This window comes from Euprymna scolopes, chromosome 15 (assembly GCF_053919585.1).
Source record: "Euprymna scolopes isolate OS-2025 chromosome 15, ASM5391958v1, whole genome shotgun sequence".
Taxonomy (NCBI): Eukaryota; Metazoa; Mollusca; class Cephalopoda; order Sepiida; family Sepiolidae; genus Euprymna; species Euprymna scolopes.
Window position 1 is genome coordinate 5,841,935 of NC_136496.1, and position 23,653 is coordinate 5,865,587.

Genomic DNA, 23,653 nt, shown 5'->3' on the forward strand with positions numbered 1-23,653 from the left:
TTATATATATAGCATTTCAGCCTAGCATTGCCCGGGTGTTTGGAGGTGTATGTTGAGCAAAAAAAAAAAAAAAGCGGTCAATTTTTTTAACTTTGACCTCTATTATGATCCCTTAACATTTATTGTTTTGGTCTCAAATCAAGTTAGTAAGTTAGATCCATGTCTAAGGAGCTTATATCTAAAATTTCAAGTGTTTAGACCCAAAATTGTCAGAGGAATTTGGTACAGTCCTCAAAGGTCAAATCGTTGAACTTTGATCCTTTAACAGTGAAATTTCTGGCCGAAAATGAATTAGAAAGATTTTCCCAAATCTCAGAACCATGTGAGTCTGTAGACTGAAAATTGACAGAGTTATTGTGTAGGAAAATGTATACAGACACACACACACACACACACATTCACTTTTATATATACTAGCGGTGCCGCCTGGCTTTGCTTGGGCCCTATGTACTGTTCATAAGGTTATGTGCATATGTATATATTAAAAAGTGTGAATATGTAAAGTAATGCCTTTCTGTATAATAGTCTTTCTTAACTACCATAGATAAAACACAGACAGACATTTTCACTTATATATATATATATATATATATATATATATATATATATATATATATAAATAGATAGATAGATATAGTAATGATTTAAAAAGCAAAAAAAAAGACTCATGCGCCACCACCGAGAATTGAAACCAAAACATTCAGCTCACGATTAATTTTGCCTCTGCCGTAAATGACTGGGCTATGAAAACGTTTACTGAAAGGCTAAAAATTAAAACATGAACAAATAGCTACTACATTATGCATTCGTAATGCATTTTTTTTTTTTAATTTTCACACTTTTGCACCGATTTTTTTCCAGGCTAAAACCCAAATATAAAGTTTAGCATGGATTCAAATACCTTATATATGAAGTTTCATGTCTGTAGACCAAAACCTCTAGGAGGAGTTTGGTAGGAAAAATTTGTTAAACAAAAATATATACCTATACATAAATATACAAAGGGTGTGCAATAAGTAATGCCCCTTACCCACTTTCCATAGCAGTAGAGCAATGAAACTTGGCACAGTTATTAGTCTTTCTCTACATAGGAACCACCCAGAGTTATGCATTTCTTCCATCGTTTGATGCAGCTCTGGAAACCGTTTTTGTACAACACCCCAGGTTGGTCCTCCAACCACGACGTGATTTCAGAAATCAAGGCTGCATCATCTGGGAAATGCTTTCCTTTCAAAAACAACTTCATGGCTGGGAAGAGGTGAAAGTCAGAGGGTGCAAGGTCAGGAGAGTAGGGAGGATGGGGTAGGATTTCATAACCATACGCCCATGCTTCTGATCTAGCGACATGCGTGTTGTGGACCAGAGTTTTGTCCTGCAGGAGGAGGGTAACTTTGCTGATCTTGCCCCACCTCTTGATTTTGATAGTTTCTCTTAATTTTCTCAAAAGTGAAGCATAATAGGCTCCTGTAGTTGTGGTACCCTTTGCCAGGAAATCTGTCATCACTACTCAGTCCTAGTCCCAGAAGACTGTGAGCATGACCTTGTCAGTGGAGGACTGCACCCTTGCCTTCTTTGGAGGTGGTGAGTCCAAGTGTTTCCACTGCATTGACTGGGCTTTGGTCTCTAGATCATAGTGATGGACCCAGGTTTCATCCTGTGTAATCAGTCTTTTGAAAAACTTTGACTCATCTTCTTGGCACATCTCCAAATTCATCCTTGAGCACTCGACGCGTTCTCACTTCTGGAATAGTGTAAGCAACCTGGGAATCGATCTGGCAGACACCTTATGCATATGCAAATGGTCATGAATGATAGTTTTCACAGACCCTGTACTAATCTTGACATCTTGGGCTATTTGGCGAATAGTAATGCGCCGATCTTCCAAAATGTCAGCCTCAACTTGACGGACAGATGCCTCATCAATGGCAGAAGAGGCAGGGCAGGTCTGGGAACTGTTTCCACAGACTTCCGGCCATGTTTGAATTCACGATGCCAGCGTTTTACAAGGTCATATGATGGGGCATTATCACCATAAGTTTCTTTCATTTCATCAAAAGTCTCCTGTGGTGTGCGTCCTTTCAAATACAAAAACCAGATCACTGCTTGACATTCAACAGGCTCCATTTCACACTTGACTCAGTTCAAACACCTGTAAAACAGAAACCACAATTAGTTCAGAACTGTAATTTGTCACATAACCCGTAGAGATATAAATCATTGCATATGCAAAATTTCAGCTAGATCAGACAACTGGAAGTGGGTCAGAGGCATTACTTATTGCATGCCCCTCGTATATGGAAACAATTTTGTGTTTACTATAAACTTTTTACGCAGATATTATGCAATTATTATGTAGAATATCTGCATGAATATAATTACACGTAATAGTTAACTAAAGATGATTATCCCATTAAAAACCCGAAGCAACTAATAGGAATGTTTAAAGGAATATGGAAATTAGTGAATGCAATTCCAAAACCCATATATAAGAAATTGTATTTTATTTTTCAATAAATAGAAAAGAGGGGTTTTAATATGAATATCAATACACACAAAAGAAAAGCGAATTTATAGGAGTATAGATTGAATGATTTTTATTTCCTTCCAATTTTTATTTTGAACAGTTCGTCTGCTACCTTGCAGCGGATTGGTTGGCTAGGTGTGCCAGAATTTTCGGGGAATTTTTGTCACCCTTAACACAAAACTGCGAATAAAATATAAAAAAAACTCGTAATTTCTCTTTTTGAAGTGTGTTGTTTGATTTCTTTATGGAATATATTTCCAAAATAAACTATTAAAGTTTTTAAAAAAAATAATAGGAATATGATTTTTTATTTAAAAAAAAAAGTGTTTACAAAGTGCATGCGCGCACTCATGCAACCATTTTTTCTACGTAATGAAATGAATTGAATTTTATGAGTTAAATTTTTTTCCATTTTTTTCACTTTAAAAATCTATCAAAATTATTCTGTGGGTTCCACTTTTACCATATTTGCAGATTTAATGTGAAATTTTAAGCTGTTTCCAATAAATAGAATATAATATTCTAGAAAAACATTTTTTTAAAAATTCACCTCCATTTTGAAATGTCTATTAAAATAAAAATAATTAATTTTCTCACCTCAGATTTACATAATACAAATTTAAGATAAAAGATCAATAAATAAAACAAAAAAAAGAATAGTTTTGTGAAAATTTACCTGTAAAGTCAAAAGTTTAAAACTTTTTTTAAAAACTACATTGATTTTTTTAAGTGAAACCTCACATTTTTAAAATATTGTCCTGTAAAAATTGAACACCTACAACAATTTTTTCTGTTTCATTCAATGTTGTTTTATTTTAGATATTTAAAAAAAATTCATTCCATAAAGAAGAAATAAAATATTTTAAATCAAAAACTCATGTATTTCTTTAAGAGAATAAAAATTAATGGAAAATTTGTCAAGGGGTTTGTTTATAAAAGTAACTTTACTTATGAGTGAATGTGATCATTTTTCAAGTACGGTGACCCATATTGACTAACTTTTGTTGACAACAAATACATGTCAGAAATAGAAAGGGGAGCTTAATTATGGCGCTTTTAGGCCACTGTAGTTCTCAACTCAAAGAAAGGGAGACACACACGCTCTGTGACCATCTGATATAACAATTTAAAAATCGCAGTATTTTTTAATCCTTGCTTAAAAAATCCTTTATTTAAAAAGTACATGGAATATAAAATATAAATATGGATAAATTCTTTACAATGAAGAATGGAAGTACCCATTGATTAGTATTTTTATAGGTAAGTAATTTTTTGGGGAATTTATATATATTTATTATATTTGAAGTAAGTTAAAATTTGTTGATTTTCGTGAAATCTTTTTTAAAGAAAACCGATTTTAAAAACAAATATTGCATATTTTGCTATTAAACCTGTATTATTTTAAAATTTGGTTCTTGCTCCTTTTATTGAAAAAAAAAATTAGGGTTTAAATTACATTTTTCAAGTAGTTATAAGCTTTGAAAGATAGTAAGGCTAATTATTCAAGTTTTTACCACGCATTTTTAATGGCGACTTTTGACACTGCTATTGGTTGGGTGATCAACGCCTTACATTAGATCACAGTCAAACCCGAGCGCATGACGTCATGTTTCAAGTAAAGCCGATCGGATGCTGAGTTATGTCTGGTTCCAATTATGTACAAGTACCATGCAGTTTTCACGGTGTAATAATGATGTCAAACTGTAAAATAAAAATTCATGAAAGCCTTGTCATTCCAACGGCCGGGTACAGTTTCAGTGAAAACATAAGCCTCCAGTAGAGGCTATGAAGACACAGCGTCTATAGTGAAGGCTTTTAATCACATGCGGCAGGCGCCATATTTTCATCCCAGTTCAGACGGTGTTTTAACTACAGCAAAAGAGTTTTCCTTTTAATTTTTTTTTTTATACAAATATAAAAAATAAAACATAAATAAAATTATAAAAATAAAGGAGTAACCTAAAAATACAGACAAAAGGGAAGTAACGATATAATCTATTTCATATACCTCTAGAAACTATTTTATACTGATGTTTGCCTCCTCTCCCCCGTAATCACCAAGGTTCATTGTTGTCATTAACCATCGTACACGATTTGTTCAACCTCTAATTCGCTATTTTGGCTTAGGTCACATTTTTTCCTCTTATATTTTTAATTTCTAAAAATGTCCATCAGAAACAAGCTTTTATTTTAGGACAGAGAGTCGGCCGAGCATATAGACAGTTTGTTGTGCACCCAAGAAGCTCTGAGTGCAGGTGCCATCAGAGCAAATGGAGAAGATGCATAAGGTGCTGTAGCTGGACCAAAATTGGAGGAAACCAGGATGTCCTCCCAAGACAATTAACAGCCAAAATGAAGGAGTTAAAGGAACAGGAGTTGTCTCAAAGAGAGAAAAACTCAGTGTGATGTATGGCAGATGGAAGACAGAAGCTAGAAGCATTAGGACGAGGTTGAAAAATGAATGTTCCGAGGAGGAGTTGCACGACATGATGAGCACTTGAGGAATTAAAATCTCATGTAAAAAGTCGTGTAATGACATAGAAAAAACACCTGACCAACCCAAAGGAGGGTAGATGCTTGCGTTGCAGTTACAGCAGACTTGTTGTGAGTGATGAGGACGCGGCTTGCTGAGGATGAAGATGAATTTGATGCCAATCTAGAGAAGTCAAGGTTATGTCTACTACTCCACAGAGACTATGGCAGATCCATCTATGGATCCACACAACCGCATATAGCAGCCACTCCAGCCACCTCTTGGAATCATCAAGCATCTCATCTAAAAGAGCAGAGGCAGCCGCGAAATTAATATAGAAACTGTTATTTAGGCTCATCATCAGGAAGTTAAGAGACTGGAAAATCAGAAGGAAGTGGAGATTATAGAGGCAATCTAAAACCAAGCTTCTCTCTTTACATCATCAACATTCTAATCCACATTTGTCATCAATTGAAATGAATGGCTCTCGTCTTCAGGAGGCCTCAAGTTTTGACAAGCTTCTGGGCTTGACCATTACTCCTGATCTTAAATGGAACACGTATATCAAATCTGTTGCCAAGGCCGCTGGAAAAATGGTGGGATCTTTCTATCGATCCAGTAGATATCTCACTGCTGATGCTATTCTCTATCTATATAAGAGCCAGGTACGTCCAAGGATGGAATACTGTTGCCACATCTGGGCAGGAGCTGCTAGAAAGAACTTGTCCTGCCTTGATAGAGTTCAAAATAGACTTCGTAGCCTCGTAGGAGATGTCCTTTTCTCCTCCTTGCAACCTCTATCTCACAGAAGAGATGTTGCGAGTTTGTCTCTGATGTATCGTTATTTTCATGGAAAGTGTTCAACTGAGCTTCAATCTATGGTCCCCCCTCGCCAAACTTTCACAAGAAACACTCGTCTAGCTGTAAACACTATCAATAATTTCCCCCACTCTTTATCTGTGCCTAAACCTAAACGTAGATTCCATGAACAAAGCTTCTTTCTTAGAACTGCACGCCTGTGGAATTGTCTTCCGTTTTCCTGCTTTCCGGCTGACTACAATATGGTTTTGTTCAAGTCTAAAGTAAATAAGTTCTTGATGAGCCGTTCCATATAAGTTATTAAATTTACCAAATTTTCATTACTAATGATTACTATATTGACCAACTTCTACTGTACACTCTTTAACCCTTATCCTTGAGTGGCCTCTGGGCCTTGATAATGTGGTGATGCCTTTGTAAAAAAAGAAAAGAAGACTTAAGGCCAATTCCGAAGAAGAGGCACGAGAAAGGAATGTGAGGCATACTCCTCCATATAAAGAGAGGATCTTGATTGAGAACAAGGAGGGTCAAACTGTTAAGGAAGAAGCATCCTTGGTACGAACTTTGCAGGAAGCACTAGCTCTCACTTGATTTTCAACTTCAGAATCCACAGTATTTTTCGGCGACCCTCTCAAGTTTGTCGAATAAAGTGCAAGCTTTAGAGCGCTTATAGAGAGATGGTGCTCTAATCCTGCAGACAAATTATTTTATCTCCAGAGGTATATTGATGGGGAGGCAAAATCCACCTTGGAAGACAGTTTCTACAGGAAAGAGAACGAGGCCTATCAACAAGCATGGGACAAGTTGAACGCTTGATATGTTCGTCTTTTCATCATACACCGTTCGTTCCGGGAAAAACTTAACAGGTGGCTGAGAATTGGCTTACACGAATACATTAAACTTAGGGAGTACAGTGACTTCCTACAAAGCTGTGACAATGCCATGCCCGACATCAAGGGTTTACAGATACTAAATGACTGCAAAGAAAACCAAAGGATGTTGAGGAAGCTTCTTGATTGATTACTTCAAGGTGGAACCGATATGTAACAAAACAGCTAGACGAGAATACAGAGAATAGTTTCCGAATCGGGATGTTCTGCCATGGATTAGGACGGTATGAACCCTAGCATCTCCACTAATTGCAATAATTCAACAACTAAACTTGAATGTTTTAATGCGAAAGGACATTTATTTTTGCTTTTCTTTTTTTAAATCTTTGACAGGCGTGTTTCGAAATAGAGCTTAATTAGCAGTTTCAACTGCAGGTTTTCTTTTGAGGCAACAAACACATCCTTTTTTTATTAAAGTTCTTAAACTGAATTAACTTAAAAGGCAGCTTTCGAGAAGCAACACCGGCTTACGTTCAAATAATTTCTTTTCAACTGTTCATTTGCCACGGGTGCCAAAACTTCAATTTAAGTCAATTTTAAAGTTCAAATAATCTTTAAAACAGATCAAGGATTAAGGTTCGTTTTCATTTTTAAAAGACTTCACTTGAAAACAAGCGCCTCAGTGATAAAATAGTTGCATTTGAACTTTGAAGCAAGAGATTAAATATAAGCTTTTCAAACGAGTCAAAAATTGTTTCTGACATGTGTTATATCAAACTTTGAATTAATATATTGTCAAAAATGCAGTTTATTACAGAAAATACTCGTCCAATTAATTTACTTCCTTCGTTGCAAAAGAAGCATGCATAGCCTTATTACAGAAAATACTCGTCCAATTAATTTACTTCCTTCGTTGCAAAAGAAGCATGCATAGCCTGCAATCCAATCTGCTCATTACTTGCCTTGATCCTGCCGAGGGAAGTACACGCACCAGGTATCTTAAGGCAGATACATTTAACACTGATATCAATGACTCTAACATTGTAAACACAGGCAATGAGTCCGAGAGAGGCCAGACAGTGTCAAGAAGCTTCAGAAGGAAGAACGCATCGTTGCCTAACAAATGCATACGTTGTGGTGATGCCTATTCCCTATATGACTGTCCCAAACTAACAGAAGATTCTTTGAAAGAGATTAAAAGATTCATCATAAACAGTAAGCTGTACTTTAGCTGCCTGGGGAAAGAGACACCATTTTAGAGAATGCTGCAGAAGAACTGTATGTGGCATATGTCACAGACATCAGCTAATTCCTCTGCACGAAGATCATCTTCTCACTAAAAGTTTTTCATATCAGGAGGAAGATAAGGTATCATCATCTTGCTGTGTAAATGAAGGTGAGGATGAGAGCACCTCAATGATAGCACTGTTTCCATGGTCTTTTTTATCATTTCTTCTGGCTATGTCGTCGTCTCTCACATTGGCGGCTGCTGTGGGGAGTGTACATGGTGTCACAAGTATAAAAAATAAAATAAAACAAAACACACAAAAAAACATAAACTTTGGGGTGTTTGCGTGTGTGTGTGTGACACCATGAACTCTGTGAATGTTAACGTCCACATTTACATAGTCTAGTGAGGCCTCTTTGTTGTCGATTGATGTCAGCTCATCTCCATCTGCTTCAAGCCATTCAACTTTTCTCAACTGCCTGTAAACTCTGAAGATACTGACCTTTATTGTTCGATCCTTTGTTCCTGTTACTGACACGCCTTGATTAACAATCCTATTTTAGTTCCCTTTGTGTACCTTGGTGAACAACTTCCTATATTATTTGTTCTGTTGCTGATAAACTTATTACTTTTTTTTTGTCATATTGTTTTCTTTTTTTTTTTAAATTCCTAACAGTTGGAGGTGGAGAGGGAGAACCATCAATCGTATCAGCTAAAATATTGTGAGAATAACATCTAAGATTAGAGCAATAGTCCAAATAATACAAAATCACTTTACAAATCCTAGTCTTCTAATTAGTGTGAAGGTGTGCGAACAAGAAATTTTAATATTGATTTCTCTTTTTTTTTTTTCTTTGCAGAAAAATATACCTGTCGAAGCTGTCATAAAAGAAAACTACAAAAACAAATTAATCAAAAAATAATGTGTGTCCGAGGTTTGTGGAGATTCATGACATCACAGCGTGCATTAATAAAAAAAATATTATCTTCATGACACGAAGCTAGTGATCGACGCTAGTAACTTGTACTATTTTATTCAGTTGGAATTTGGCATCTCTAATGAATATGGTGGTGATTACCATGTGTTTGCTGATAAAGTAAAAAGTTTTTTGGGATTGTTAAGAAAATGTGGCATTTCTCCTTACCTTGTATTCTATGGTTGCAGAGAACTTGACCCTTGGGAAATTCAAGAAGCTCATAGAGATAGCAATACACATGAAAAAATTGAAATAGCTTAAAATATTTCAATATTGGTATGCATAGAAAGAGCTTGATGAGCTAAGAAAGAATCTTTTTAAATTTTTAAAATCTGATTAAAATTAAGGAAGTTATGGCTATTTTTGTGCCTCACACGTTTGGATATTTTTCCCTCTTTAAGACCATATGCGTTTCGTCACATTTTTTACACTACTTTTTCAGTAAAAATGTCATATCTTTGTTAAAACACAAGACTTTATTTGCTTAAAACTCTTAAAATATATAATGTACATTCATATTTATTAATTCATTTGAAAGTATATTCATTTCCGAACAAAACAGTAGTAATTTGAAGACTTGAAGTGCTTTGGTTTAAAAAATATGGCTATTTTAGTAGAACTACCTTGAAATCTGTGATTATCCAAAGCGTTTTTTCGTCCGTGTGTATTACTAATAGAGATATACATGCTGTTCAGAAAATTACCGAAGGAGAAAATGAAAATCTTAAACCAGAACTTGGTTTTGAAACATTTAAGCATATCATTGTTGAAATTGGAATTCCGTTTGTGGTGGGTGACTTTAAAGTTCTGAAAAGTATCGCAATGTTGGCTAATGAATGGAAATGTCCTGTTTTGAGTGGTAACAGTGATTTCTTCACGTTCTATATCGAAGGTGGTTTTGTACTTTTAGAGCAGCTGGATTTCCCAATGAAAACTATACAAAATGAACATACTAGTAAGTCGATTACTTCTTTATATTGCAATTTTTATAATTTCAAGTATTTTACAAAAGTATTCCAGAACTTGACATAAACATGTTACCCTTGTTGAACGGTGTCAGTAGGTGGGGTGATAATAGTGAACAAAGGCTTTTCGCAAATTTCCTTGGCAGCCTGAAACAAGCACCGAGGAATTTTGGTATACAAATTATTGATAGAAAGAAATATTCCAAAATGTTATCTTTATTATATTGGCTGAAAAATCAGAGCAGTGTTTCTGAAGCAATTGGAAATGTGACTGAATTCATTGCAAACGAAGATTGTGATAGTGCTATCAAAATGATGCAGAATGCTGTGAACTACTATAAGGAATCAGAATCCTCATTCAATATGAAAAAATATTTTGAGACAGGTCAGTTTGAATTCTCAGTGAATGCAACCAATATACTGACGGAGAATGGAAATCCTCTTCCCCAGTGGTTCTTGAAATCATTCAAGAGTGGAAATGTTTCCAAGTTTTGTCACGCTGTATTGAATCGCCAATCGTTGCTTCTTTATAACGCTGTATTGAATCGCCAATCGTTGCTTCTTTATAACGCTGTATTGAATCGCCAATCGTTGCTTCTTTATAACACTGTATTGAATCGCCAATCGTTGCTTCTTTATAACGCTGTATTGAATCGCCAATCGTTGCTTCTTTATAACGCTGTATTGAATCGCCAATCGTTGCTTCTTTATAACACTGTATTGAATCGCCAATCATTGCTTCTTTATAACCAAGTTGAAAACCTTGAATGGGAATCAAGTCATGCATGTTCTCGTCATATCAGACAGGTGATCTATGGCATCCTCATCTTACACAATGTGGACAGATTGCCAGCATCCGAACAGTCTGTTGAAGAATATAATTGAAATGGAATCGATATTGAGAAACGTGTAGTGAAACCAATTTTTGAACTGGACAATTGCAACCCCCTTCCAGCTCTTAACGATATTTTCACAGTGTCTTTCGATATCCGCAAGCAAGTTTTACTATCAGCATTAGGTGTTTCAACGCAGTTTTTGGAAAAATTTCCTACTGAATTAAAACTTGTAGCTGCAACCATTGTCTACTGGGTGAAAAATTCTACTCCTGAAATACAAAAGTTGATGGTGTCTTGTCTCGTTGTATGCATCCTGTATTCATAGGCTAAAGAAATTTGCGAGTATAGCCCCCAGCAAAAGGCCTCTTTGCAGGAAACTGTGATGAATCCATTGAGTCTTGTTAAATTGATGTTGGATTGTGAAAAGAAAGATTTGGATTTGGTTGGGAAAAACTTGATTAAAATGTGTGGCCTTCCTTCAACAGATTACAAGAAAAAAATTGACATTGCGATCATTCATAGTTTTAGCCAATTTCAAAGCTCCCTTCTTCGCTATGCCGATTCTTTGAATTCTCTACTTTTAAAACCGTTCGTAGCCATAAGCCCTCATTTGATCTGTTGTGGAACGTTTTTAAATAACATTTTCCATGATAGCCATCAGCGGACAAACCCCCAAGGGCACATCGCTGATGCCTTTGGTACAGACTCCGTTCTCAGGAAATTTTTCGTTACAATGGACGAAGCGTTCCATTCATTGCTTGAGCCTTGTTATCGGAATAAGGAACAGAGTAAGTAATGGAAAAAAAAAAAGCATCCGCAGGGCTCTACATTGCGAGTGAAACCGTCGCATTTGCGAGTGATTTTTCAAAGTGGTGATTAGAAATAATGAAACGCTTATCTTTTGGCGATTGTGTTTCTTTCACTGACAATCTTCCAAAGCTCACCAAGTAAAAAAATCTTTTCAACTTTTTTTTTTAATAAAATGAACAAAGTTAAATTATTTAAACAATAAAAGTTTAATAGAACAATATACTCGTTTTTTTTTCGTTTTGCTTTTTTTTTCGTTTTGCTTTTTTTTTCGTTTTGCTTTTTTTTTCGTTTTGCTTTTTTTTTTTTTTTACGAAGACTGTTTAAAAAAATATCTGAAGAAATCAGAAAGTTTACACGTTCAAGTATCAACATAAAATTTGTTGTATATTTAGAATTACATATATATAAAAAAAAAAAAAACTACAGAAAAATCTTTATAATGTACATATTCGTCATGAAACGAAGATGTCATATTCCAAAAATCATATAGGTTTGGCTAGTAACTTTTCTATTTGACTAGTAAACAAAAATATTTAGTTGTCAAAGGTCAACTAAAGATAAATTTGACCATAGAGCCCTGGGCCGGAAGAGATGTGGTCAAATGCTGTGATGTTAAAAATAGGTTTAAAAGTTTTGGAATACTTTAATCTTGATAAATAAAAATTAAATCATGATTTTGTGTTTGTTTTTTTCTTTATTTTTTCCAATATTTGACTCTCATTTAAGGTTTTGTGATAAAATCCAGAAGCATATAATTTGGTTGGTGTCGCCTTTTCTTCTTCTTTGCATCATCTTTCTCACAAATACGATGTTGCTAGTCTCAGTCTTTTCTATAAGTACCGTTATGGCATGTGTTCTTCAGAATTGTCTTATTTATTCCCTACTTGTTTTATTTTTTCACTTTTATTTTTTTTTAGTTATTGGTCTGGTGGTCTTCATCAATTAATGTCTTATAATACTTACCAATAGCTTATTTCCAGTCACTGCAAATTTGTGGAACTCTCTTACTACTGGCTGTTTTCCTCCTACTTATAACTTTGGTCTTTTCAAGACTAAGGTCAATAGGCATTCATTCTTTTTAGATCCTCATAAAATTTGGTTGGCTAAAATGTTTTCTTTTCCTTTGATTTAAGTTGATATTAATGCAATTCATTTTCCACACACAATTTGAAAATCTCAAAAATGTCTGCGATTTTTCTGGTTGCCAAACGTTAATCTTCTTTTTCTTTTTTTCCTTTTTTTTTTTTTTTTGTTTTACAAACGAGTCACTATTTATCAAGGCCTGGAAGCCACTCGAGGATAAGGGTTAATGAGTGTCAATGGGACAATATCATAGTAATCGTTAGTAGTGGAAATTTGGTAAATTGGATTATTGACGGCTTATCAAAAATTATTTTACGTTGAATTTGAAGACGATCAAATTATAGTCAGCTAGAAGGCAGGCAAATGGAAGAGGGTTCCACAGGCATGCAGTTCTAAGAAAGAAGCTTTGTTCATGGAATTTATGTTTAGGTTTAAGCACAGATAAAGAGTGGGGGAAATTATTGACAATGGTTTCAGCTAGACAAGTGTTTTTCATGAGTTTGGTGAGGTGGGACTATACATTGGAGCTCAGACGAGCACTTGCCATGAAAACAATGATAAAGCAGAGGCAGGCTCGTCACATCTCTTCTGTGAGAAAGAGGTTGAAGGGAAGTCTATTTAGAACTCTGTCAAGGCAAGATAAGATCTTTCTAGCAGCTTCTGCCCATATATGGCAACAGTAATCCATCCTTGGACGTACCTGGCTATCATATAGGTAGAGAATTTCATTAGCACAAGACAAAATTAACATTATAGATGAATGAGCTGTTAGCACGTGCCAAAACAAAATGGCCGTTCACGCATGCTTTATTTACAAATGCCCCGTAAAAGACTGTTACCACCTCTAGTGATAAATGGCATCAATAGTTTCATTGGAGTGTAAGGGAGATAACCCTGTCCAATATATTACATCCCTTCAGTCTTACTCCGGATCACAAACATAGTCTTCAAATTTTTTTGGTGGTCTCTGAATACGTCCTGACTTACTAAAATAATAACTTAGAAGCATTGTTTAGGCTGTTTATTTCATTACAAACATACCAATCAATAGTAATGTTAATTTGTAAACGGTTTCTGCCATTTCCGGGGCTGTCTTCATATCCACCACTCCACTGTTAAACATATACATGAAATATTCCCAAGTAGTTACTCATCTGATAATGACCAAGTTCATTCTTGTTTAACTTTGGTGATCTACATAAATCATTTGGTATTCCCAAGTAGTCACCAATCTGAGAATGACCAAACAATGTTCTTAACTTAGGTGATCTATATAAATCATTTGGTATTTTCAAGTAGTCACCCATCTGATAATAACCAAGCTCATTGTTGCTTTACTTTGGTGATCTACATAAAGCATTTGGTATTCCCAAGTAGTCACCCATCTGATAATGCCCAAATAATGTTGCTTAACTTTGGTGATCTACATAAATCATTTGGTATTCTCAAGTAGTCACCCATCTGAGAATGACCAAACAATGTTCTTAACTTTGGTGATCTACATAAAACATGTTGTATTCTAAAGTATTCACCCATCTGATAATAACCAAGCTCATTGTTGCTTAACTTTGGTGATCTACATAAAGCATTTGGTATTCCCAAGTAGTTACCCATCTAATAATGACCAAGCTCATTGTTGCTTTACTTTGGTGATCTACATAAAACATGTTGTATTCTAAAGTATTCACCCATCTAATAATGACCAAGCTCATTGTTGCTTAACTTTGGTGATCTACATAAAGCATTTGATGTTCCCAAGTAGTTACCCATCTGATAATGACCAGGCCCTATGTTGCTTAACTTTGGTGATCTACAAAAAGCATTTGGTATTCCCAAGTAGTTACCCATCTAATAATGACCAAGCTCATTGTTGCTTTACTTTGGTGATCTACATAAAGCATTTTGTATTCTAAAGTAGTCACCCATCTAATAATGACCAAGTTCATTGTTGCTTTACTTTGGTGATCTACATAAAGCATTTTGTATTCTAAAGTAGTCACCCGTCTAATAATGACCAAGTTCATTGTTGCTTTACTTTGGTGATCTACATAAAGCATTTTGTATTCTAAAGTATTCACCCATCTAATAATGACCAAGTTCATTGTTGCTTTACTTTGGTGATCTACATAAAACATGTTGTATTCTAAAGTATTCACCCATCTAATAATGACCAAGTTCATTGTTGCTTAACTTTGGTGATCTACATAAAACATGTTGTATTCTAAAGTATTCACCCATCTGATAATAACCAAGCTCATTGTTGCTTAACTTTGGTGATCTACATAAAGCATTTGGTATTCCCAAGTAGTTACCCATCTAATAATGACCAAGCTCATTGTTGCTTTACTTTGGTGATCTACATAAAACATGTTGTATTCTAAAGTATTCACCCATCTAATAATGACCAAGCTCATTGTTGCTTAACTTTGGTGATCTACATAAAGCATTTGATGTTCCCAAGTAGTTACCCATCTGATAATGACCAGGCCCTATGTTGCTTCACTTTTATGATCTACAAAAAGCATTTTGTATTCTAAAGTAGTCACCCGTCTAATAATGACCAAGCTCATTGTTGCTTAACTTTTGTGATCAAGTAGTTACCCATCTGATAATGACCAGCCTCATGTTACTTAACTTTGGTGATCTACATAAAGCATATGTTGTTCCCAAGTAGTCGCCCATCTAATAATGACCAAGCTAATTGTTGCTTAACTTTGGTGATCTACATAAAGCATTTTATATTTCCGAGTAGTCACCCATCTAATAATGACCAAGTTTCAAAGAATTGTGTTCTTTTCATCAGAGGAAATATATAAGCAAATAATTATTATAGCATAGCTATAGATTTGTTAGTACTGGCATAAATTGAAACTGCCTTATATAATAACTAGTCACAAATGCAGAAAAGAAAAATGAAAAATGGAAAAAAAAGCAAATGAAAGGATATCCAGTGGTTAAGCACAACGATCAACTGACGAAAAATTTAAACATAGTGGAACTTGATTTTAATCCAATCAATACAAACATTGGAAATATGAGGGAACCAATTAATACATAGGAACTAGTGGTGGGACGATTCCAAAATTTTTCCCTATTCTGATCCAATTACCGATTCCTTTCTAAATTTTGGATTCCGATTCGATTGCCGATTCCGATTCTTTTAATATTTATAAATATTAAATTAGAGACTTGGTTTTTTTTTTGTGTTGTTTCCCCCCCCCCTCCCCTGTAAATTTCCAAATTATTACATAAATTCCTGAGTAATTTCCGGGTATATTTTTTCTCAAATGTTTTCCTTTTAATGTATTGCAAATTGAAAGACAACAAAAGGTTTATTTTGATTTTAAACAAAGTTAAATTGTATCAGTTCATCGTTAGTATACAACATGCTACTTGAAAGTTTTCATAAACAGTTGAAAATAGTCGACGATTGATAGGTAAAATGAGAAAACGATGTAAGAACAAAATATTAACAACTCCCCCAATTGTTACGAACGAATTTCTAAATAATCATCTTACTAATTGGAAAACCATTTTTAACATGGAAAGGACTTGGGCTTCGTTAACTATTATGTGCCTTCCTTCTATGAATGTTTAAATTTTATTTTAATTATATAAATTTGGTGGTTTATTAAATTGATTTGCTTTGCTGTAAGAAACAAAACAAAAACGAAATGGAAATAATAACAACTAGCGGGATCTGTAGAAATTCCACAGGGAACTCATTCATATGTAATATATTGATGTTGGTATTCATGGCGTAAATAGAGATGCTCTGATATTATTGTAATTCTTGTTAAAACTGCAAAAGTATTTATCTAAGTTAGCAAGGATGTCCGGCGCAGCCAGGTCATAAAGTATGCTTTAATATTATATTACATATTCTTGCAGATTTTGTATATATTATTATAGAGTTAATGTTTTATCGATTTTTATCTATATATATAAAAGCGAAAATGTGTGTATGTATATATGTATGTCTCGCAAAAACTTTTGACACGGGTCACGGATTTTCACGAGATTGGTATCATTTTAAAGCCCGATCCTTCGCCCAACAAATACCGAAAAATTGGCCAAAAACATTAATTCCTTCACCCTAAAATCATCAGTTTTCTACAGGGAAGGGTCAGTAAAAACCGTCCTCTCATGACAAGTTCGCTTCTACGCATGCGCAAATGATGTCGGAACATGATTTAGTTTAAATATTAAAAAAAAAAACGACCTAATTTTGTCAACATCGTCTTAGCTCAGTTCGTTAAAGCGCTGCTTCATTATCTAAAGGTTTTGGGTTCGAATCGTTGTGTGAGATGTCTTCTTTTTTTTTTGATTTTTAAAGGTTTAATATTGAAACAGGGTTATTTAAGCCATTTTTCACGTTCTATGTTTTTTTTTCGTTTTTATTTTTCAGATTTTTTAAAGAAGTTTTAACGTTGGTTTTTCTGGGGGGTTTTTCCATCACATTCGCATTTTCTTTTTTGTTTTTGTTTTTTTGATCTTTACATTTAACATCGTTCGTTTGCCTTACGTTATTTTTTTTTGTGCTTTTTTTCGATTTTTTTAAGTTTGAACATTTTTTTATATAAAATATTTAATAATTTAATATTTGATATTAAAAAATATTTACTTCGCTTATTCTTATGTTTTGTTTACACCCCACCCCCCCTCCTTGCCCGAGCACACACACCTCTAAATACCCGGGCAACGTCAGGTACCCTCCCCCCCCCCGCTAGTATATTATAAAGTTGTGATTTCAAAAATAAAAAAAATATATCCATATGACTTGGGATTCATCAGCTTGAGTTCCTTCAGCTATAATCGAAACCGAAACTAAAATTTATGAAAATTCTTGATAAAATTATTTATTATAAGAAATGGGAATCCATAATCAAACAACAGTCACTCGAATGTAATCGTGACACACAAAATAAATAACACACACGCTATTGTATTAATATATAGTATTGTTAAAAGTTATTAAAAACACGCTCCTTTCCTACTACTAACCCTAAGTCCGAGTGGCAATGCGAAAAAATATATCAATTACATGTGATTTTATGATTTTGCTGATCGGCCTTAGAATTAGTGGTGAAATTTACTTAATTGCTTAAAAAGTTATAATGCATTGAAATGGGATCATTTACATTATATTTATATGCACAGCTGAACCCCCATTCTAAATTTAAAAATGACGTTTCAGTGTGCGTAATCGCCTAAAAAAGTAGAATCTCATGTTAAGGGTATTTTAAATGTAAATGAAAGTTTTTTGTTTTTTTTAAGTTAAAAAACTTCTCAATGTTTGCCTTTCCAAGGTTTTTGTGAGATTTTCATTTATATTTGCACTTGTGCCAAAACCAAACAAAATATAAGGAAACAAAATATTTCAAAGGATGCAGTGATCAGACAAAACCTGTGAATTTAGAAAAACTCGTCCCCAGAAAACTGGTATCCGGAAAACTGGTACCCGGAAAACTTGTCCTCTTTTATTAGGTAGGAAAACTGGTCTCTTATTGAATAAATATTGATTGAAAACACATTTTATGGCCGTTCTTGAAGGAGGTATTGTTTTTAAAAGAGACTATACCCCCATAATATTTAAAAAAAATATTTTTACTTGTTTACTGTTATTTAAAAAAAAAATAAAATCGATTTTCTAAGTGGACATTTTCTACTTAACTGGCTAAGTTGTAAGTGGTTTCACTTTTTTAAAGCGTTTATTCTGTTCAAAAACGAGACTGCAGATCACATAATATTTTTAAAAATATTTATACTTATTTACTGTTGTTTTTAAAAGGGCAAAATCGATTTTTCTACATAGCTGGCTAAGTTGTTAGTGGTTTAATTTATTTTGAAGCGTTTATTGAGAAAAAAAAAGTAGCGTCGAGTGTTACGTGAGAACAAAAAATAATGTCCTACATGAGAGGATCACATCTTAGGGGTCTTGATAATCGCTAAAAAATAGAAAATTAAAGAAAATACTGAGGTAGATATAGTTTTAAAAACCCACCGAATATATGTCAGCTTATGTCACGGTAACATACATTGAGCGAGTTTCTAACAGTATTTTGTATATATTTTTTATTTTTAACTCCTTTTCCCAAACTTACCTTGTTCAACAGTAATTTTCAAATACATTGGTAAACACTGTATGCTTTTCGAGCTGAATATACATTTTACATGAAATAAAAACATTAAAAATTATCCAGTGAGGTTGAAAATCGGTAAATATTCAGATATGTAACAACAGAACACTACCCACTCTAATTTGTTTTTTTTTAGGGGTAATTTAGGCAGCACCACCCCAGCCTCCTCCCTCAATATAAACAGAAAAAAGTGCTCGTGCAATTTAATTAACCGTTTTTCCATAAGTAACGGACTGACATTTACCGATTAGAACACCATTTAACATTTTTCAGAGATTTTACTGTTTACATTGGGGGCGGGAGGGGGGGGGTAGAGGCGGGATTTTGCTGCTTGCCGCCTTTGTTGGGGTATTTACATCGAGGAGTATAAGTGTTTGTAATTTGTCAGAGCATCTACTTAAAAATACCAAGTACTACTCCCATGCAATCTTCTCTTCCCTACAACCTCTTTCCCACAGAAAAAATGTCTCAGCTCTGTCATTAATTTCATGGCAAGTGCTCGACTGAACTCCAATCTATAGTCCCCCCTGCCCAAACTTTCACAAAAAAAAACACTCGACTAGCTACAACCACTATAAACGATTTCCCCCACTCTCTATCTGTGCCTAAATCTAAATGCAGATTTCATGAATAGAGCTTCTTTCCCAGAACTGCCTGTCTGTGAAACACTATTCCACTGGTCTGCTTTCTGGTTGAATACAATATGGTAGTCTTCAAATCAAGTTCTTGTTCAGGCGTTCCTATAAATAATCAAATTCTAACAAATTTATACAATTAACGATTACTAAACTACCACCTTACATTCTTTAACCCTTATCCTCGAGTGGCCTTTGGACTTTGATAAGTGATGACTCCCAAAGAAAAAAAAAAGAACTAAACGAAACTTCCATCAGCAAAGTTTCTTGCCATGAGGCTGCTTCCTGGCTGACATTATCATTTTCAAGTCCAATGTAAACAAATTCTTGCTGAGCCATCCTCTTACTAGTTACAACCATCATTACAAATCCCCTCTAGTGATCTTTGCTGAATCATTTGTAAAAAAAAGGTGATGAATATTCTGGAAGCTGAGTCTCATTTTTTTTTTTGTTTTTTTTTTTATTTAATATATTTTTATTATTTTTCCTTGCCATGCAGAATCAGTTAAAGTTTCCTGGTTGCACAAATGAGGAAGATTCACATGAAATGTTGGATGTTTTTGCGGAGTCTGGAGGGAATTTCTTTGACACGGCAGATGTTTACGGCAATGGAACATCAGAAAAGATAATTGGTACTTGGTTGGCAAAGTAAGTTCACGTTTAAATCTTTTATATGAAGGGGGATACATTAGTTACTTGGTTAGCAAAGTAAGTATACGTTTAACCCTTTTATGTGAATGGGGAAGGGGTACATTGGAATGCTTTAAAATTAAAATATTTAATCTTGAATTCGTTTTGTTTGCATTCTTCGAACTACAGTTCTTGTTTTAAGTGTCATTTGCACAACGTTTTGGTCGATGCAATCTTCGACCTTCTTCAGATGTATTTTGTCGAACTTGGGAATCTTTCTGTCAACCTCGGGAATCCTTATTCATTTTTATTTGGATTCTTCATACTGTTCTCATCTTGAGTGTCAGTTTCACAACGTCTCGATTGATGTAACCTCCGACCTTCTTCAGGTGTATCTTGTTGAATTCTGGAATGTTTCTGTCAAACTCGGGAATCTGGACAGAATGTTGAACATTTCAAACAGAATTTATTTACTTCACGGGGGTAGCAAGCTCTTGTTCCATTAGCCATGACTGTATAGAAGTCGTCCACACTGAGAATTGAACCTTCAACCTTCAGGCGAATATCACTTTTACAATTGATTTTTCCAAGTATTCTAACCTGTACGATACGGATCCTTGCAAACAGTTCTAGCACAAACCCCCATGAAGTAAATAAAGGGTTCCATTTGAAATTCTGTCCAAATTCCTGAGTTCGACAAGATACACCTGAAGAAGGTCGGAGGTTACATCGATCAAAACGTTGTGAAAATGTCACTCAAGATGAGAACAATAGTCTGAGGAATCTAACATGATTTGCACACGACATTGTTTCTGCCCTTCTTTTCTAGCACATGTAATATATACCTACAGAAATTCTTATATAGATTTTTAACTTGGAAATTCAGTGGAGGATGACCTTTTCCCTTCTATAAAGTTAATTTCTCTCAGAAGAAAGGTTGCTCTCTCTCTCTCTCTCTTTCTTTCTCTTTCTCTCTCTCTCTCACTCTCTCTTTCTCTCTCTTTCACTCTTTCTCTCTCACTCTCTCTCACTCTTTCTCTCTCTCACTTTCTCTCTCTCTCACTTTTACTTACTCACGCTCATTAACTTTCTCTCTCTCACTCACTCTTTCTCTCTCTCACTCACTCTTTCTCTCTCTCACTCACTCTTTCTCTCTCACTCACTTCCTCTTCTATTGTTATTTTCATGATAGACACTCGATTAACTTCCAATCTATGTTCCCCCCACCCCTTACAAAATATGACTAAAAAAAATTCCACAATTATTATTTCTGTAGAACTATTTTTATTTTTTATTCATTTCCATCCCAAACAAGTCATATTGCCACTTGGAACATAATGAGTGTGTAAGTAAAAGAGAGTGAGTGAGTGAATTTCTGTAGGTATATATTACATATTCTAGAAAAGAAGGCCAGAAACAATGTCGTGTTTAAGTCATGTTCTGAATGATAAGAAATAAATATTCAAGAATTGCAAGTCATGCTCCACAAGATAAGATTACCAATCGAGATTTGATTTCAATGAATATTCAATTACAGATTTCAGAAACCCAACTAATTTGACTTATTTGGATTATTCGGATTACTGTTCCTATGTTGAGTGTTATTTGCACAACGTTTCGGCCAATGTAACCTCCAGCTTTCTTCAAGCATATCTTGTCGAACTTGGGAATCTTTCTGTTGAATTTCAGAATCTGTATGCGAGTTTGAACGGAACCCTTTATTTCATCCACAAGGGTAGCATGCTCTGGTTCCATCAGCCATGATCAGATAGAAGTCTTAAGTAATTCGCAAATTGTATTCTTAACATTACGTGCATTGAGTATTGAACATTCAATCTCCAGAACAGTCTCACTTAGAACTGAATTTTCACCTAGTACTTTATCCATTACGCCATGGGTTTAGAAATTCCTGAGTTTGACCGAAAGATTCCTAAGTTTGATAAGACACACCTGAAGAAGGTTGGAGGTTGTATCGGCCGAAATGTTATAAGAATAGCACTCAAGATGAAACAGTAGTTTGAAAAATCCAAATAATCCAAATTATTAATCCTCATCTCAAAAATTCAGAAGTAGTGTTAATCAAAATTCATATCTTCTAGTATATAAAACGAAGTGACTTTTCTACGACAAACCTAAATAAGCACTGCTTTTATAACATCGATATTTAATTCTACCTAGCCATTTTCTTTCGTTGAATGTTGGTACATGTTATTATAAACAATAAATTTTAATTATATTGATTTCTTTGCAAATATACCTTATTTTGCTCTGAATTTTTTCTTCAGGGAAACATCTCTTCTTTCAGCAGAAAATGTAGGTTAAAGATAGAAACCAATTATTACGCAAAAATATAAATGTACTGTTAGGATGATACAAAAGTATAATGCAAGGTGAGTAATTTTTTACTTCCCTGGGAAAAGTTGCCTTCCCTTTCCTAAACTTTAATCCTAAACTTTAAATTCTCGCGACTTATCGCGAGATCAACGACTGGAAGTACAGAGTGGAGGGAAAACAGAGTGACTTTCAAAATGAAAAAAATAGCAGCATTCCCGTTTGTTCGTGTTATCATACTTGGACTTCTAACCTTTCATCTATTATGTTTGAATTGTCGTTACGTGTGTGTGTCTCCATAATAAACATATATCGTTATGTAACAGCAAGTGATTTCTTATTTGTTCATAATTGTTCCATTCTTTCACCATGTGCTGCAAACATACCCACGAGAAGGCTGGACAACATGCGGTAAGATATTTTATGTTATGTTGATCCTAACGCATTCCACGATATAACACGTACCAAGAGAGATCTAACTACTGATGCTGACAATTTATTCATAAGCAAGGTTACCTGGAGTTACCCGGTGTTACAAGAAATAGAAAAGGTGAAAATGCGTTTGTAACATTTTTATATTTAAATTCCTATCTCTAATTTAAAGAAATTTTGCAAAGGACCGGTTCAGTTGTTTATTGCTAAAGTTGGAAAAATGCTGAAAAGAAGACAAATAAAAGACACACAAAACAGATAAAGAATAAAATATGTTTGGAATTAAACAATAATTTTTAAAAGATTTTTACAATCGTATTTGTGGTTTTAAAAAGTCCAACTATAATATAAAATCACAATTCGCCCATGCCTGGAGTATTGTTACCACATCAGGGCTGGTGCATCTACCCAGGGAGGTGCGGAGAAAGGGTGCTAGTGGTGCTCAAGCACCTGCCCCTTTTACTCCTGTTTTAAAAGTGCCCTTTTCAAAGGAATGTCTTCTAGGCCTGTGCCCCACAGAGACACGTTACTCCATGTGACAAGGAACTTCCTCATGGGCAAATACATGGTAGCAGTAATGCCCTAATTAAGCCATCGTCAGTGGTACAGATCTATTTGTGTCAATAACAACAAAATAATAATAATAATAATAATAATATTAATAATAATAATAATAACAATAATAATAATAATAATAATAATAATAATAATAATTAAACCATATAGTAAGTGAATGCAGCAAACTGGCCCAAAATGAATTTCTTTACAAAATTCATTTGTGTTTCAAATTACCCTTTTTTGCGTGTGATACTAAGATATATTTGCCCAAAAATGTCTTACAGTATAAGGAATATATATAGAAGTTTGTAAAGCTAATGTATTTGCATATTTGGAAAATATTTGTATTTCTTTAAAAATAACTATAATACAAAATCAGGTA

The 23,653-nt window shown here is 34.4% G+C and overlaps 1 protein-coding gene across 3 annotated transcripts in view; it reads left to right on the forward strand.

Annotated features, from left to right (window-relative positions):
- LOC145293711 (1-deoxyxylulose-5-phosphate synthase YajO-like) overlaps window positions 1-23,653 on the forward strand; it is an 83,311-nt gene that overhangs the window by 21,878 nt on the left and 37,780 nt on the right. Inside the window, exons 1-3 of one of the 3 annotated variants that reach the window (XM_080140144.1) lie at window positions 9,658-9,806; window positions 19,820-19,968; window positions 22,678-22,692. In XM_080140144.1, coding sequence (XP_079996270.1) covers window positions 9,795-9,806; window positions 19,820-19,968; window positions 22,678-22,692 — 176 coding nt within the window. In that variant the 5' untranslated portion in view covers window positions 9,658-9,794. Of the gene's footprint in view, window positions 1-9,657; window positions 9,807-19,819; window positions 19,969-22,677; window positions 22,693-23,653 lie in introns of those variants that run through there. The other 2 variants (XM_080140142.1, XM_080140143.1) reach the window with 2 other exon arrangements.